We start from the raw sequence: 19,779 nt of genomic DNA on the forward strand, positions 1-19,779 counted from the left end.
GTCTGTTGAGATTTTTGGATACATCATCACATTCACATGTTTTTAAATAGAGCTTGTAACCAAATTCTACAAATTCCTTCTTCGTTGTTTCTTCTGCAATAACAAGTAACAAACACACTTCCCATTATGCTTTTTATGTCTGTAACTGTGATGCTGTTGTGAGAAAAAATTTTTTCCTTAAGCTAAGTATATTGTTGTAGAATGGGATTTTATTTAAGATTTTAAGAATTTTGTGTTTAAGGATTGAAAAGGGACTTGTTAGGTTTTCTAAGACGATATTCTCAAAACCATGATTCATGGCAAAACTTGCTAGTTTCCCTAATTTTTACTCCACTTTATTCTCTTAATTCTTATGCTTACAATTTTTTTTATTTATTTTGCTGTTCAGTTCTGGTGTAAGAGATTTTAGTCAGGAATCCATAGATGATTAGTAAATGGAAAGAAAGTTACTATAAGGAGAAACTTTTACTATATGACAATTTATTTGAAGGTTGCCCAGTTATGTATTTGTGACTACTGTTCTGTGAACTTAGATGGGGACCTGAAAGAGATCTTAACTGAGTTCTTTGGTTTAAACTTCTCTATTTATGTATTTACTGAGCATCTGTCTTAACTCTAAGGTGTATAGTAGGGCATTTTTTCCTGTTCAGCATTCTTGGTTTTTCTTGAACTGATCTGTTTTATTGTGACATACATATCATTTTTACTGACATTTTCATTTCTTAAAAGACTATTTAGTATTTCAGTAGAAATAGATTTTTAGGAAAGATTATCAGTGATTTTTTTGCCTTTTAAAATTTCAGTACCAAATCATTTTTTTAGATGCAGGGTGTTTTCTAGATGCTTAGAGATGTCAGCCAGCTTTGTAATTTTCACATACATTTTTAATAAAACCTGTATAGAAGATAGGACACTGAGATACATGTGAATATATTTTTTAAAATTAGCATTTATGATTTTCGTAAGGGTGATCGGGGAAGTGAGGATTAACATTTGACTGTATTTTCTTGAAAATAAAACCTGTTTTTATGCCAATAGATGACAGTATGTAAATTAGGTGACACTTTAAAATTAAAGATGAATGTAAAATTAATAATGAATAGATTATATTTGAAGCTCTTATTATTTGATAATTTCTTCCTGTTTCTAATTTTGTTTTGTTTTGAAATCATTACTTCTTGGGGAAAGACAGATTATTCAGTATCAGTGGTCTCTGTAGACCTGCATTTCTGGTTAGTCATTTCTTTTTATGTAGGATATGTTATGCCTTAATTTAATTAATTAATTTTATTTGTTTAGGGACATGTATCTTTTTTATTAAAGTATAGTCAGTTACAATGTGTCAGTTTCTGGTGTGTATTATATTTTTTTTTAAAAGTTAATCCTAATTTTACTGTCTTTTAATTTAATGTAAGAAGAATAACTGTTGGAAATAAAGTTGTAGTTTATTTTTTAAAGTTCTGTTTTTTGGGCATTTGTAATAAGAAATTATGACAGGATGGTATAATATGATTATCCTTGTGAGAACAGCTATTTTTGGACTATAGAAACTTAATTAAAAATGTATGAATTGTCAGCCTGGTCAAAAATAAAATTGATTTTCTTGGTTTAATCAGTTATAAAAGTATATTACAATTAGCTGCATAGCATTAGCATCTGAAAGTTCCAAACATTTTAAATTAAAAAGAAAGTTAAAGAGTATTTCTTAATGGTAGAGACTAGATCCGTTGTTAGCCTAAATTTTTCAAAATGGATGAGTTGGTACTAAGACTTTTCTCAAATCACTAAGAAAGTTGTGGCTTAATTGGGAAATGGAAATTTGTTGATTATGTTTTACTGGCAAAATATATTTTTAAAACCACTTTATTGAGGTATGATTGGCATATAGAAACCTGTACTTATAAAATGTATATGCCATGATGAGTTTGGTATTGGCAAAATATTTAATACTTTAGTTCTTCAAATTCTTAATTATATAATGTAAACTTTTCACGAGTCGTTATTAATAGTTGTTACAATTTTATGTTCATAGACAATTGCAAATGCCTGGTTTCTGCCTATATTGCCACCATACATTAAGTTGGAAAAAATGTAACAGTACCACAATACATCTGTTTAACAATTTATGTTTTGATTTTTAAGTTAAGACTTTGCAAAGAGGGGTGTATAAATTTTATTTCCAAGTTTATTGTATTTTCTTAGAAGTCTCAAACATCTTCCAAAATTCAGTAATTATTTTGTTCTTTACAGTGAATAATTTTAGTGATGTCATAGCCATGTAAAAATGTTTGACATATTCTAAACCTTAGGGAGTTATTTTAAATTGATAAACAGTTATGAAATATTTACCCTAGACATCTGAATTTTGATTTTCTTTTCATAGTTCTGATTAATTAGGAATCTTTATGTAGAGCATATATACATGTAAATATATACTTTTTATTTACAAAATTTATTCTGACTTATTTTACTTTTCCTGTTAATCACATTTGAATCCTTTTAAAAATTAAAAGCCAATAAAGATGTACATTATCTTTTTTACTTATTGGGGATTTTTTTGATGAATTCTATAAAATTCAGTTTTATTAAGAATTTTCTAATTTGTTACCTCTTTAAGAAGAATGGAACATGGTAAAATTAAGTTTTACCATTCACAATATTTTTCTTTCTTTTTCTGTTTTATTCCTGAAAGCTTAAAAAAAAAAACAAGAAAACATATCCTTTCCTCTTCCCCATCCCCAGCAATCTTCAGTGTATTAAATCTGGAAAGAGATGAAGGGAGATTTTGTTTGTTTGTTTAAAACAGTAATGCCACAGAAGAATATCTTTCCTATGTCTCTGTAGCAGATATGGCTAAAGAAGTTAGCATTTATGTTATATTCCAAGCTTTTTGATAATATTTTGATATTGGGAGTCACTGAGTTTAAATTGCTCTGCAAATTTAGAAGTTTTTTGGGCAAACTTTTAATACTAAAAACTCAAGGACATTACAGATTCACTTCTAACAGTGGATGCTTTACATAGTTTTGTTTTTGTTTTTGAACATACTTTTTGCCAGGCATTATGGTAGGTGCTAGGGATTCCATGAGTATAAGATAATAATATGCCTTCACAGAGCTTATTGTTTAGCAAAATATAATAATAATTTAATTAATAAGTATGCTGGTAATTAATGGAGACAGATGCTGTGAAGGAGAAAACAAGGTGCTATGAAAATGTAGTATTTTGAAAAGTTTTACTTGGTCCTGCAAGTTGGACTTCAAACTTGGAGCCGTTGGTGTTTTAAAAATATTTAATAAAGTTCACTAGTCAATGTATGATGTGCCTAATATACATAAGCAGTAACAGTAAATGTTGAGTAACTTCAGCACAGTTGTACATATCCATGTATTTTTTTATTCCTGTTTTTACATTGCCTGTGTTTGGGTTTGCTAACTGCAAGAAAAAAAGACATTTTGCTATATTTGAAAATCTGAAGGTGCTTTGAATCCAGCCAACCTGTTGGATTCTGCTAAATTGTAGCAGTACAACTTTCAAGTTTTGTAGTTAAGAACATAAATCCACTAAATAAAAGTCTTTCTAATACAACAATATGGAATTAGATTAACTGTCCTTTCTCCTGCTCAAAATTTGATTTGCTGAAGCTGCCTCCTGAAAATCATGGGTATCGACACTCTGGTCAGAACTTGCTCCGGACTCTCATATGGCAGAATCAGGTCAGGTGGCAGTATCAGGTAAAGGGAAATAAGAAACATGCTATATTTTCTCCCCCTCTTTTTTTCTTGAAGACATTCATTCAGGAAAAATAGTAGAACGACCAGGTGAAGGGGAACTACATAAAGAAAACCTCGGATGATTGATGCACAGAGTTACATTGATTTTTGTAGTGTTTTAACAATTAACCTTTACAGGTAGAGTGCAGTTAAGGAAAAGTCAGAGATTGGGGGGAAAAAAGAAAATATGAAAATATAAAGAAGAAACACAAGATGACAGAAATATGACTGAACACATCAGTGATCATAATAGATGTGAATTGATTAAATTTCCCTAGTAAAGAATTAAGTTGAATATCACTGATTTAGATGTAAAGCAAAAGGATAGTCCAAAGGGAGTAAGTTTCATAATTTGTGAATTTTGAGCACTAGATGATAGGAATCCCTTTTGATTCTTAAGGAACCCAATAGAGGAGAACATACACATAACTAGGCCAAACATCCTTTTTAGATAAGTTAGATCATGTGCATTTGTTTTACAAATATATTGCCAAGTTTCACACATTTTAAGCTAAAGACTTTTTAAATTTTGATAATAAAACATATGCATTATGAAGGCACTGAGGTGTGAATGTAGTTTACTGTGCTGAAATACTGTCCTCTCAAAAATGTTTTCTCATCACATCTGTTGATTTGTTTTCATATCTAGATTTTGTTTATTGATTTTAGCATAAATTTTTGGTAAATTGGGCCTGTATGAAAAAAAACAGCATAAACTGCTACATCATGCTAGTAAGGAACTGCTTGCGGGTAAGGAAACTACTTGCACATAATAGGTAGTCAATAAATACTGTAAATAAATAGCATTCAGGGATCCATTTATTAAATGGAATTAACTAATCCTAATCTCTCTTCTTATTTTTCTAGAAATATTAAAAGTTTGTCAGATATCCAGATAGTACAGGTTGCTTGTGGTTACTATCATTCACTTGCACTTTCTAAAGGTAAGCATTGTTTTTATTTTCTTTCCCTTTTTCAGCTTTATTACTTGATACTTTAATTCAGCAGAAATTCCTCCAACTTTGTTCTTAAAAGATTGTTTTGGTTCTTCTTGATCCTTTTCATTTCCATATACGTTTTAGAATTAATTAGCTTGTCAGTTTTCACAGATACTTTGATTATTGGGATTTTGATTGGGATTGCTTTGTCTCTCAAGTCAATTTGAGGAAAATTTTTACAATATTGAGTCTTTCAATTCTGTAACATGCTATAGCCCTCTTTATTATACTTTTAATTTTTCTCAGTAGCATTTTATTTTCTGTGGAGAGGTCTTACACAAATTTTATTAGATTTTTCCCTAGATATTTGATATTTTTGTATTCTGCATGGTGTCCTTTTCAAATTGTTTATTGCTAGTATATAAACATGAAATTTATTTTGGTGTCTGAGTGTTCTTTAGTCTGCTAAATGCTATTCTGCCATAGCTGGGGAAGTCTATAACTTGCCTAATTTAATTTGATCTCATAGATAAACTTTTTATGAATAGAAATACAGAAGTCATCTAAGCATCCTGTTACCTTTGTTTGCTTATTTATTTAACTTTTTCATATGCCAGCTAAGGATTATAACGAGTCAGTAAGGAACCTGCATATTATTTGTTTTTTATCATTGAAAAGAAGTTCCAGTGGCTTCATTATCATTATTAATACTTCTAATTTATTAAATGTCCAGTGAGGCCTACTAAGAATAAAACGCTACTAGAGCTGTGGGGAAAAATACAAATAAGTTGAGAAAGAGTTTTAGGAACCATGCCATCTAGTGGAAGAGGCAGATACACAAATAATATAGTTGAGGCGGAAAAAAAATACATACTACTTTTGGTCAAGGTAAAAGTAAAATGCTATGGGAATAAGGAAAAAAGTATAATTAGTTTCAGTCAGTAGAACTGATAACAGTAAGGAAGGGATTGGCATCTAATGCAAGTCTTGAAAGATAATTGGAGGCATGTTGTGAAGTAGCTAGGGGAAATGTTGAGGATTGGCTAAGGTAATAACACTAGTAAAAGTGTAGAATTAGGAAAGTATTTTGTGTATTTGAGTACTGGTGTATAGTTTTTTTGTGGGTATTGTGAGAGCACGGGAGACATACTCATCTTTAGTTGAGGGTGAAGTAAAAGATTTGTTACAAAGGGCCTTATATGCCATATAAAGGAATTTGGATTTATTCCATCTAAGGAATAAAGTAGGGGGATGAGGTTGGCATCCTTGTATTCTTTGTTTTTACTTTGTGTCCTCCTCTTCTGATGCTTTGGTAGCTAAATCCAAGATAAATTTAAACCCAAAGGTTTTACTAATGAGGACAGTTTTCTACCATACTTAAAGGTATTCTTTTGCCTTATTCAGCTTCGTGTTTTAACAGTATCGTATTTATTCAGTGGAATTTTTTTTTGGATCACTCAGCATGAACTGGGCATATTAGGGTGTACAGTAAATGATGGTACACAGTACACTACTAGCCTTTTTGGTACAGACACACAAATAACAATATAATCACATATTGTGAGAAAGGACTGTAAAGAAAAAAGTTAGGATATTTAGATCCTATAATGGGGAGACTGAACTTAATCTGGGAGATCAGGGAAGGCTTCCTACAAGAAGACAAAGATGAGGGGAAGGTTGAGGCAGAGGAAACAGCAAGTATGTGAGAATGGGCATTGGAGAATGTAAAGGAAGGTGTGTATGGCTAGAGTACAGTGAGTGAGGGGAGAGACTCGTATGAAATGAGCTCAGAAACATAGGTAGATCATACAGAGCCTTATAAGCCTTGTTAAAACTGTGTATCCCAAGAGCAGTGAGAATGCACTAACATACTTTTTTTCAGATGAGCAACATTATCAAATCTACATCTTTTGGTCAACTCATTTGAGATTATAAAACAAACACACAGACATATGAAATTTATAGAACAGTTAATTTGAAACTTTATCCAGACCATTATTATGGTGTCTGCCATTTGTCAAATCTACATTTTTATATCTTTGTGTATATACAGAAGTCTGCTAGTATGTGCCTAGAGTATTCTGGAAGCAGTTGGTAAAAGTGGTTGTCTCTTGGGAGAGGAACCAGGGGTCTAATTTGGAAGGAAACTTTTAAGAGTTGTCTATTTTATAGTATGAATTTTTAAAAAATCAGTTACAATGTGTCAGTTATTAGTTTAGTGCTATTTAATTAAGAAAAATAAGTAAAAAGATGTCTAAAGTTGCAAAAATGGTTCCAGTAGGGGCGCAAATGTGGCAAGTAGGGAGAACTATTATAGGAACCGGGTGAAATGGTGAGGAGTGGATCTATTTGCCATATTTTTCTGTAGAAAGGAAACTATATAACTTGGTGATAGAAGATAGATTGTTAACAATCTGTGTGTAAGAGAGGAGATGAGTATGAAGGACGACTCCTTATGTCTGTGACTTATGACGTGTGTTGCTGAATCAGTTAAGATGTCATTTACTGAAAATGGGGGACACTAGGAAGAGGTCCAGGTATGGGAGATAGGATGGGGGTTATGAATTGAGTTGAAGGCATGCTGCGCTGGGGATGCCTCTGAAGTATCCAAGTATAAATGTCAGATAAACAATTGGATACATGAGTTTATTGCTCAGAGAAAAGATCTGGGCTAGAGCTATATTTTTAATGTGATCAGCATATAATTGATAACTGAAGCCTTGAGCTTGGATCATTGTCTCTTGGGAGAAATCATAGAATAAAAATGAGACATGAGGAATATTAAAAAGAAACAGTCCTTTCTTAAGGAGCATCAGGAAATGAGATTACCTCCAGTTATGTGACTTACTCATCAGTAAATCAGTAAAGTGAGTCAAACTAAAAGTCTACTAATATAGAATATTCTAGGTAGTATTATGTTTCCATATAAGAAATAAATTTAATAAGAGTAAATGTTATTTTCATCTGAGAAGAATACCCCTGAGCTGATGATCTTCAAATGAAATTTTGTGTGTGTGAGAAAAATAATTAATTTTATGATTTTTCTTTTACAGCAAGTGAAGTCTTCTGTTGGGGACAGAATAAATATGGCCAGCTGGGTTTAGGCATTGACTGTAAAAAGCAAGCGTCACCACAGCTGATTAAGTCTTTACTTGGAATCCCTTTCATGCAAGTTGCAGCAGGAGGCGCCCATAGTTTTGTACTTACCCTTTCTGGAGCTATCTTTGGATGGGGACGCAACAAATTTGGTCAACTAGGTCTTAATGATGAAAACGGTATGTTCTCATTATTTATAGATAAATATACTTTTAAAAAGAGATGATCTTTTGAGATGGAACAGTGAGTCTTAGTGTCAGAGAGAAATGTACCCTGATCTTCCCTGATGTGAAGATGGGATGATAGGTTAATTAAAAAATTCCGTTTGATAGTAATATTTTTAGGAGATTATGGAAAGGCCAAAAATTTTGTTATAAAAAAATACAGAAAGTGTATCTGGACAAACATCTTTATTGTTGGATGTTTATTAAAAGAAAGTTGAAAAACATTATTTCAAATTGGTACCACATTATCAGCCACTATTGGTAGAAAGAAGCTGTAAAATTATCCTGAAAAGTAATTTAAAGTGTTCGTCTGTTTTTGTTTTTTAAGGAAATATTTAAATCTGAGACATTAAATTAATCACTGTTAACAGTGATGCTGGAGTCTTGAAAATAAGCCTTTTGAATTTTAAAAAATTATAACTACTTAAAACAAGTTGGGATCTTGGAATCTGATTTTTCATAACTACATTAGGTTAAATGCTAATATTTGAAATACAGAAACTAATTTCTTAAAGTTCAACATAATTGTAATGACTTAAACAGACAAAACTGAGTTGTTGATCTAGTAACAGCTGGTAATGATAAACAAATAGTAACTCAAAGAATTTAAAATTATTTTGTTCTGCATAAGAAAAATATATCAGGTTAGAATATTATATCTCCTTTTTGCTACAAAATAGCAGAAACTAATTTTCAAGCTGCTAAAAGTAGGATCCAGCGAGCTTAATTATCATGAAGTAAATGTAAAGAATGATGTGTATATATATTGGAATCAGTCAAATAGCTTTGAAATTCCTTGATTGCTGAGTCCTGTGCAGATTGGCATTTGGGCAGTTTAACACTTAAATTAATCCTTCAGAATCCCTCCTTTATCACAGCAGCATGAGTAGAAAGGCCTGGGAACCCAAATTAGTAGGCTTGTACTACAAAATAATTGAATTGTAGTTAAAAATTATGTAGTCATCACTGTCTACTGAGTTTGGGAGGCTGTAGAGAAGCATTTTGGAAGGGTTTTAATTTTAAAAATACTGTTAATGTCTCTTGTTGGAATTTTCAGATAGGTATGTTCCTAATTTGCTAAAGTCACTAAGAACTCAGAAAATAGTTTATATTTGTTGTGGAGAAGATCATACTGCTGCACTAACCAAGGTATTGTACTCATAAAACTTCTTTATTATTACTCATGGTAGTTATTTTATGGTTAGTGAATGTTTTCATGATATTTACATTGAAACTTGGATGTTATTGATGTCCAAAAAGTGAATTATCTTGAAAAAATGGACAGATTATCTGTTCTCAAAAACAATTTACCTTAATTTTCAACTTTGTTTCATGTTATGAAATGTGAAGTGATCTACTATGAAATGTGATGTTAATATATATTACTGAGTTTATCAGCTTCATGTGAAATACTGCTTAAATAATACTTTGAATTAAATAATTCGTTTTTAGTTTGTTAGGCTTGCTGCGCTTTGTGTATCAATCCTGTTTAAATTGCATAACTTTGCCTAATTTTAATTTAGCTCCCATGTGGCTTATAAATATGGCAGGTAGTAGAGGAGACTAAATCCCTCTATTATGCATAGGCCAAGTATTATGCAAGCAGTTATAATGAGCTTGCATCACAGTTTTGTTCCAACTCTGACCTCTCACTTTCTTGAGTATGTACCAGTTCAGTATTAGCACCGTGTCTCTAGCAATTAGAAGTAAGATGAAAATAAAAACATTAAACTAACCGTCACCAGCAAAGTTACTTATTATAGTCATGTTAATATAAATGAACTGGGAAATTACTGGCTAAATTAAAAATTAATGTTTTTACTTCTTTTATCTGCATAGTAGATAAAATTGGCAAGAAAAAATTGACTTCTGATCAGATTTATAAAATTCTACACGCTTACTCCCACATTGGGAATTTTAGAATAAGAATTATTCTCATCCTCATCAAATATAGCATACTGAAGATACTTTAACTTTTGTAATTGGTCATAATATTTTAAATTTTTCTTAATTTTGTTACTTCCCTTTGTGTAAGGAAGTTTTACTATACCTGCCAACCTTATTATCATATTTTATTGATTTTTATCATTCAGATTACAAATGCAATCACCAAAGTCTTATTAAATCATGTTGGCCTCATAGCACAGGGCACTATATTCAATATATTGTAGTAACCTATAATTAAAAAGAATATGACAGTGAGTATATGTATGCATATGTATGATTGAAACATTATGCTGTACACCAGATATTGACACAACATTGTAAACTGAGTATACTTCAATTAAAAAAAAAAGAAACAAAATGGAATAACTTAGCAACAAAAAAAATCATGTTGGCAAGTTAAAAATTTTAGTCATTCTCTTTTGTCATTGGTATTCGGAAGAAATAAGGTTATGTTGAATATAATGGTGAAAAATATTTTGTATAATATCATTCCTTAGGACTAACTTTGTGCTAGACTCACATGTTAATGATTTCAAATGCAGGCTTTCAGATAACCACTCATCTTATTTTCCCAGGGTTTCTAACTCTTTATTAAGTTTTTTCTAAAATGCTGATTCTGTTAGCCTTCTGTCTTCCTCTCTCAAAACAGTAGCTGGTGATACTTGTTCACTGGAATTTTTGATGTATGTAATTTTTAACAAAAATCGGATAGTTCTAAATATTTCAAAAGTAAAATATTTTATTTTCCCTTGGTGTAAGTTAGAATATGGTTCTGTCTCAATGTCTTTTGCTTTTCTGGAAGAATTTCTTGCAAATAGATTAGGATTGCTTTATGAAGCAGTTTCCCTGTGCAAAACAAACAAAAATTATATGAGGAAAAATTTTAGAACAAACTTTTAAAAGCAGAATAAATGGAAAAATATGCATGTTAATTGATATGAGGACACTACTGTGTCAAATTTTTTTATAAAAATGTCAATTTTTTCAAGTTTTTTTTTTTTTTACAATTCAATCGGATAGTTCTAAATATTTCAAATTTAGAACTGCAAATCACATATACATGCACATTTTGACTTATCAATCCGTTAGCAATTTTAAGAATCTATCCAAAAGATAAGAAATTATGTATACACAAAGCCATTTATTGTGGTAGTATTTTAATAACAAAAGAACAGAAGAAATCCAAATGCCCATCAGTAGCAGCCTGGTTAAACAAACTGGGAACTCCACTGTGTGGAGTACCATGACCTGTAGAACAGAATGAGGAAGATCTGTGTTTTATGTTGTGGAATGATCTTTGGGATATGTTGTTAAAAAGAGTAAGATACAGAATAGTTGCCTTTTGTATAAGAAGAGGTTAAATATAAACATATTACATGTTGTTTATATTTAAAAAGAATTAATATCTAGACCAAATGAACCTTACCTTATAGTTTTGACTTTGGAACCTAGAAACTGTTATACACAATTAAAAACTTGTATATTAAAGTAATTCTTAAAAATTAAAAACAAAAAGATAGGTAGCGGCACTATGGAGAAAAGAATTCTTTTAGTCATTTTAAAATACAATATTTTATTGTATCTCGCTAATGGGAAATAGCCTAAAGATAAACCGAATTCAGAAAGAGATCTTAAACTGCGTTCTGTAGTCTTATTGTTAGTAGTAAAATTGATTGTGTTATTTTCAGCATATTGCTTATGGAGTAGGATAGAGCAAATAAGTACTTATTTTACTGTCATTAGAAACTATGCTTTCCATCTTAAGAGAAAACAGATATAAAATGGTAGGAATTAAATTAAAAGTTCCTAGAAGTAACTAAACGTGTGCAATCTGGAAGCAATGAGCATCTCTTGATTGTTGTATACTCTGTACTAAAAGGAACCAGGGCTTCTTGGAGAAGACTGATTCCACATCTGGGGCAAAAAGAAAAAGTATGAAAATATGTTTTGGGCATGTTGTGTTACAGAAAAGGAATGAGTACTATAAGATCATATAAGAAGGACAATTTGAAGGAGCTTTCAGTGGTTAACAAATAATGTCTGAAATAAATGGAAATATACCAAGTATATAAAAATCTGTGATTTCCTAATGATACTCCTTTTACCCAAATCAATACAAAGCAAACTTCATTGCTTATCTTTCTAGGTTGCTAGGACAACTCATTTTTCTAAAAATCAGCAAATGAGGAAGAAGCATTTCACCTGCCTCTTATTTGCAAATTGTATTTTAGAGTAACTTAATAGTTGATCAGTTAAGTGCCCTATGGAAGAATTTCAGCTAATGAATCTGGAAGAAATAGTAAGATTAGAAAATCTATCCCCATTTTATCTCCATTTAATTTCTACTCCATAATGAAATAACGGATCTAAGCAAAGATCAACATCAAGCTTAATGGGAATAGATGAGGCTGAAACACATTGACCCACTTACTTATTTTTAACATCACCAATCAGACGTGTACTTTCTGACATGATATAATAAAATAATCAGAAAAATTTAAACATGACCTCTATATTAAATAATTTTAAAGAAATGAATATTAAAGGAGTCAGCTCATCGAGAGGATTTAACAATTGTACCTATATATTTTTCCAACACAGCAAATATTAAGAAATATTAAGCAAATATGAACAGATCTGAAGACAGAAGTAGCAACACAGTAATAATAGTAGGGGACTTAAATACCTTACTTTCAACAAAGAATAGATTATCCACATGGAAAATCAATAAGGAAATATTTGACTCGAAGTGCATGTTATATCAAGTGGACCTAGAAGACATATGCATAAAATTTTATCTGCCAGTAGCAGAATACGCATTCCTTTTAAGCACACAATGGAACATTCTGCAGAAGAGATCATCAAATAAAGTCTTAACGAATATAAGACAATTGAAATCATAACAAATATGTTTTCTAACCACTGTAGTATGAAACTAGGAATCATTAACAGGAAGAAAGCTGGAAAATTCACAAATACATGGAAATTAAAAAGTACACTCCAGAACAATCATTAAGTCAAAGAAGAAATAAAAGGAAAATTAAAAAATATCTTGAGACAAAGGAAAATGGAAACAACATAACAAAACTTACTGGATGCAGCAGAAGCAGCTCTAAGAGGGAACTTTATAGCAATAAACACTTCATTAAGGGAGAAAAAACTAACAGCCTAACTTTATACCTCAGGAAACTAGGGAAAACAGCAAACTAAGCCCACAGCAGAAAGAAGGAGATTACAAAGTTTAGAGCAGAAATAAATGAAATAAGAGACTAGGAAAATTTTAGAAGAAAATAACACAACTAAGAACTGTTTTTCTGAAAAGATTTTTTTTTTTTAATGGACAGATCTTTAGCTAGACTAAGAAAAAAAAACTCAGGAAATGGAGACATTACAACTGATACTGCTGAAATACAAGGTTCATAAGAGACTGTTGTCAACAATTACTTACCAACAAATTTTATCAAATAACCTAGGTGAAACAGATATATTCCTAGAAGCATACAAACTACCAAAACTGAATCATAAAAAAGCAGAAAATCTGAATATACCTTGATAGAATAAGCAGACTGAATTAGTAATCAAAAGTCTCCCACCAGAGAAAAAAATAATTAACACCAGTCCATATTAAACTCCTATGAAAAACAGAAGTGGAGGGAACATTTCTAAACTTATTTTATGAGGCCAGCATTATCCTGATACCAAAAACACTGCAAGGAAAGAAAATTATAAGCCAGTATCCCTCATAAATATAAATACAAAACTCCTCAATACTAGCAAACTAAATTCAGCAGCACGTTTAAATGATTATATATCCAATGACCAAGTGGGACTTATCCCCAGGATGCAAGGTTGGCTCAGCATTTGCAGATCAGTCAGTGTACAACACCATATTAACAGAATGAAGGATAAAAATCGTATGATCAGCACAATAGTTGCAGGAAAAGCATTTGACAAAATTCAACATCCTTTCATGATAAAAACTCTCAACAACATGAGTATAGAGGGAACATACCTCAACATAATAAAGGTCATCTATGGCAAGCCCACTACTAACATAATACTTAATGGTGAAAAGTTGAAAGATATTCTTCTAAGATCAGAAATAAGACAGGATGCTTGCTCTCACCACTTCTATTCAAGGTAGTACTGGAAATTCTAGCTAGGGCAATTAGGTAAGAAAAAAAACAAAGTATCCAAATTAGAAAGGAAAAAGTAAAATTGTCTCTTGTTTGCAGATGACCTGATATATATAGAAAACCCTAAAGACTCCATGAAAAATCCATTAGAACCAGTAAACAAATAAAGTGAAGTTACAGGATACAAAATTAACATACAAGAATAAGTTGCATTTTTATACGGTAGAAACAAACTCTCTGGAACAGAAATTAAGAAGCAGTCTCGTTTATAATAGCATCAAAAACAATAAAATACTTAGGAATAAAGGTACACTAAACAGATGAAAGACCTGTACACTAAAAACTGTATCAGTGAAAGAAATTGAAGAAGACGGAAGTAAGTGGTAAGATATCTCTTGTTCTTAGAATAGAAGAATTAATATAGTTAAAATGTCTATACTACTCAAAGTGACCTACAGAGTCAATGCCATCCTTATCCAAATTCCAATGGCATTTTCCACAGAAATAGAACAACCTTACAATTTGTATAGAATCACAGAAGACCCAGAATAGGCAGAATAATCTTGAGAAAGAAAAAGTGGAGGCATCACTTTTTCTGATTTTAAATTATATTACAAAGTTACAGTAATTAAAACAGTATGATACTGGCATAAAAACAGACACATGTACCAATCAAACAGACCAGATAGCCCAGAAGTGAACCTATCTTTTTTTTCGTAGTCTAAAGATCTGTCTGTTAAAAAATACATATTTTCAGAAAAACAATTCTTTGTTGTGTTATTTTCTTCTAAAGTTTTCCAAGTCTCTGTTTCATTTATTTCTGCTCTAAGCTTTTTAATCTCCTTCTTTCTGCTAACTTTGGGCTTAGTTTGCAGTTTTCCCTAGCTTCTTGAGGTATAACGTTAGGCTGTTAAGAGTTTTTTTTTTCCCTTAATGGAAGTGTTTATTGCTATAAACTTCCCTCTTAGAGCTGCTTCTGCTGCATCTCGTAAGTTTTGTAATGTGTTTCCATTTTTATTTGTCTCAAGATACTTTTTAAAAAAATTTTTATAAAAGGCAAATATTAACAAGGATATGGAGAATAGGGGGACTCTGTACACTGCTGGTGGGTGGGAAACAGTATAGAGATTTTTCAAAAAATTGCAAATAGAACTACATGTCCCAGCAATCCCACTTTTGAGTGTATATCTGAAGGAAATGAAAACAGGATCTCAAAATGATAACTGTACTCCCATGTTTATTGCAGCATTGTTCATAATAGCCAAGACATTTAAACAACCTCAGTGTCCATTTTAGACAAGTGGATAAGGGAAATGTGATGTGTACATGCATACACACACACGGAATGTTATTCAGCCATAAAAAAGGGAAAATCTTTCCATTTGTGACAACATAAATGACCCCGGATAACATTATGCTAAGTGAAATAAGCCAAAGACAGATACTGTATGGTATCACATATGAAATTGTGAAACAAAATAAATGAAGGAAAAAAAGAAAATAGAAAGTCAAATTCATAGAAACAAAGAGTAGAATGGTAGTTGCCATGATCTAGGGGTGCGGGAAAATGAGATAAAAACTTCTGTTAAAAGATGACTAAGTTCTGAAGATCTAATGTACAGCATGATGACCATATTTAACAGTACTGTATTCTATACTTGAAATACATAGATACTAGGTCTGAAGCATTCTCAACCAAAAAAAGAAAGAAATCTGAGGTGATAGATGTGTTAGTTAACTTGACGGTGGTAGTCATTTCACAGATTATATGTATGTCAAGTCATGTACACTTTAAATATGTACAGTGAATAATGAATATGTACAAGTGAATAAGGCCAAAACTAGAAAAAAAAGAAATAAAAATGGACACTTTTGTCCTTTCTATCAAAAAAAGGGAAGTAATGTTTTTTGTAACTATGATAATAGTATTGTGTTACGTATTTTTATCTGTTAGAAATAGATGCCATTAAAGATACATACACATCATAACTCATAAAAAAATACAAATTTAAAAAAATAAAAAAAGATACATACACGTTTATAAATGAAGTGATTTAATGACCGCAGTTTGCTTTAAAGTACTCCAGTACCTTTTTTTTGCTTTAAAATACTTCAAAAAATATCAAACTGTTGCTAGTTCTTGAAACTGAGTGATAGTTATGTATATGTAATCACATTTTATATATATGTATGCGTGTGTGTGTGTGTATATAGGTATATGTCTTTACTTTTGTTCATTTGTTTGAAATCTCCCATGACAAAATTTTAAACAGAAAAATCAATTTTCTTACATAGCAATCTGTATAAGTACTTATTTCCTGCCTTCATCATTTAACAGCATATATTTGTATACATAGCTGTAACTATGAAGAAAAGCAGTTGAATTGAAAAATACTAATCATGCTTGTGTTAAGCTGTCAGGAATTACTTTTTAAGAACATAATCTTTAATCAACTTATGTATTTTTGTAATATCTTGAAGACCGTCTATATTGTAACTATATACTAAGAATAGCTGTAGTTGTGCAGTGTCTTTTTGCAGAGCTACTTTGAAAACTGAAAGTGAATATACCATTTTTAGGTTTTATGAAATTTTATAGTTGTACTTGGTACTCAACAAGGATATAACGATAGTAAAGGGGAATGCAAAAAATAATTATTACTATCTATTTAATTATAACTTCAACTAAATATCTTGCAGTGATGAGAACATAATTAAATACTTTCGAATATGTGAAAATAGTCATTAACCTGGGACTCTTGGGTTTAAGACATTTTTCCTTGAAAAGTCAGCTATCATCTGTTAAATTGTGAAGACAATAAGAAGAGAAAATTTGACTCTGTATTAAAAGATTTAACTTATTTTCCTGAAGATTATTTTCTTTTATTAGGCCTTCAAATAACAAAGGGTTTTATCTTTTTTTTAGGAAGGTGGAGTGTTTACTTTTGGAGCTGGAGGGTATGGTCAGTTGGGTCATAACTCTACCAGTCATGAAATAAACCCAAGGAAAGTTTTTGAACTTATGGGAAGCATTGTCACTCAGATTGCTTGTGGAAGGTAAGCTGTTATGTAGAAGAGTATTTTGATCTCTATAATATAATTATTTAGGGTTTTTTAAATACCTGCTATGCCATAAATCCATAGAGAATGGCTTCCAGCGGCTCAGGCTCCTTTCCATTGCTTCTTACAAAGTGTGCTTCTCTCAGTGGAACAAGCTGGTACTTCATTTGAACTTGAGTACCTTTCTCTTTGGCTTCCTTTTTTTTCCTGGTCATTTTCCTTCAATCTTCAGGAAGATTATCTTGGCTCTTAAGAGTGCTTAATATGCTCAATATGTACATTAATTTTCTTTGCAAGAAGAAATCTTGCCCTTAATTTATTTGTTTACTACAGTGCCAGTAGCATGCAGGGTAACATTGTAGACCCTTCAGTTAGTCATGGTAACATTTGTGGGGTATTCCTTTTTGAACAGTGACTATTCCCTTGTGTCTACAGGATCATGTTTCTTAAAGATTTGCATGAATGTGGCTAAAGGAACAACTTAATGTTTTCTAAAAAGCCTAGAGAAGTTATAGGGGTATCTGTACTCTTTCTCTTTGTATTGATCATTTTTTGCAAATTACTGGAACATAGTAGTTCCAGCTGAAAGTTGGGATTTTTTTAATGAATTATGAATCTAATAATCTAAAATAAAAAACATTCTCTCCTAAATGCCTAATTTGCTGCTAAGGGATCATTGGAACAGGAGAAGCATCTTTTATATTGATTATTTTACCTTCCTTTCTTTGAAGCAAATTTATCTGAGGCAAGATATTAATAATGTAAATGCAGTACTGCTTCAATAAAAAATATAAATGCAATACTGTATATTAGCACTAAATAAATATAATTTACTGTATATAACATCAGACTTGAAGGGAAACTATAGATCATTTTTTTCCTTTGCTTTTCTACCTTTTTTTCTTTCTAAAGAATGGAGAAATTGACCAATTAATTACTTAACACAAAAGATTAGTTAGTGGTGAAAGCTGAATTTGGAATACTGGTCTCATGATTCCCAGTTCTTGGGAGTAAATACAAGAGTCAGAGCTTTGAAATTATGCTTCACCTTTGGTGGATTAAATTTTGATGGCTCAGAAGCAAAATATCCTTTGGTTGATTAACTCAATTTTGACCACTTAGCTTAATTTTTTTCCACCTAGTATGTATCTTTATAATATAGTTTAGTTTTCCAATAGTTAATTCAAATACAAAGAATTACACTGTAGGTAGCATTTGGTGACTTTTTTTTTTTTTTTTTGACATCATGCTGTATGATTGATTATCCATATGTGTATAACTATGATTCTTCATTAGTTTTTATTGTTGTGTATTACTCAATTATATGTGTATATAGTTATTTACTCATTCTATTACAGGTGGGCACTTGAGTATTTCTATTTTTTGGCAATTATAAATAATGTTACTCTGAACATTTATTATATATGTAAACTTTAATATTTCTAAAATGTAAACCTGGAATGGAATTTCTGGGTCATAGAGTATGCTTAACTAGAATTTTGCAGGTTAATGTCACCCTATTTACCAGAATGATTATACCAGTATACCTTACCATCAGTATTATATAAGAATTCCTGTATCCTTGTCACCATTTGGTATTATTAGACTTTAAAATTTTTGCTAATCTCTTTGATATATTGTGTTACTTAATCATGGCTTTTAATTTGCATTTCCATGATTTAATAGGGATTATGTTGCATCTGTAGATCACTTTTGGAAGTACTGACATCTGAACAATATTAAGTCTTTCAGTCCATGAACGTGGGATGTCTTTCCATTTATTTATGTCTTCTTTAATTTCTTTAGTAATGTTTTGTAGGTTTCATTGTATATCTTTTATGTATTTGCTTTCTGTATGCCTTATACTTTTTTTTTCCTGATTTCTTGCATTACTGTCTTCTTTTGTGTTTATTTTTTTGCAGTGAAATGTTTTAGTTTCCTTCTTACTTCCTTTTCGGTATGTTCTTTAGTGATTTTTATTTTTGTGGTTACCGTGGGGATTACATTTACTATCCTAAAGTTACAACACTCTTAACTCAAATTTAGACCATGTTAACTTCAATAACATACAAAAACTGTTCCTATACAGCTCTGTACCTACCCCCTTTCAGTTATTAGTGTCGCAAGATAACTTTTGTATATATTGTGTGTCCAAAATCATAAATTAATAATTTAATGCTTTAGTCTCTTGAATTCTATAGAAAACAAAATTTAGAGAAAACAAAACAAAATTACAATAATATTACCTTTTATACTCACCCATGTATTTACCTTTACTGAGATCTTTAGTTTTTCATATAGTTTCAAGTTACTGTCTAGTGTCCTTTCATTTTAACCAGAAGACAGCCTTTCAGATAACTCTGAGGAATTGCTCCAGAGAAGCATGGTTTTCAGCATAGTTTTGTATCTTATCAGATTAAACAAGTCAGGTTAAACATTAAACAAGTCAGGGATACATACATTCCTTCAAGATTTCAAAAAAAAAAAAAACAAAACAAATCAGCATGTACACTGTGAGTTCATATGGCCTTGGCACCTGAGAAGAGAATTTTATCATCAAAGATACACCAGCATTGGCATCCCAGGAGGGAGGCATTTAATCTTT

At 31.1% G+C, this 19,779-nt stretch overlaps 1 protein-coding gene and 1 pseudogene across 9 annotated transcripts in view; one reads left to right on the forward strand and one right to left on the reverse strand.

Moving 5' to 3' along the window:
- Window positions 1-19,779, forward strand: part of HERC4 (HECT and RLD domain containing E3 ubiquitin protein ligase 4) — a 142,569-nt gene that overhangs the window by 36,311 nt on the left and 86,479 nt on the right. For all 9 annotated transcript variants that reach the window (XR_010381942.1, XR_010381943.1, XR_010381941.1 and 6 more), the window contains exons 4-7: window positions 4,641-4,717; window positions 7,765-7,986; window positions 9,089-9,180; window positions 17,041-17,171. Coding sequence is in view for 6 of the 9 variants with exons in the window: in XM_031461212.2 (XP_031317072.1) it covers window positions 4,641-4,717; window positions 7,765-7,986; window positions 9,089-9,180; window positions 17,041-17,171 (522 nt within the window). In the remaining 3 variants the exon portion in view is untranslated. The remainder of the gene's footprint in view (window positions 1-4,640; window positions 4,718-7,764; window positions 7,987-9,088; window positions 9,181-17,040; window positions 17,172-19,779) is intronic.
- LOC116156016 (large ribosomal subunit protein eL21-like) lies at window positions 17,240-18,766 on the reverse strand (annotated as a pseudogene).

Source organism: Camelus dromedarius, chromosome 8, assembly GCF_036321535.1.
Source record: "Camelus dromedarius isolate mCamDro1 chromosome 8, mCamDro1.pat, whole genome shotgun sequence".
NCBI lineage: Eukaryota > Metazoa > Chordata > Mammalia > Artiodactyla > Camelidae > Camelus > Camelus dromedarius.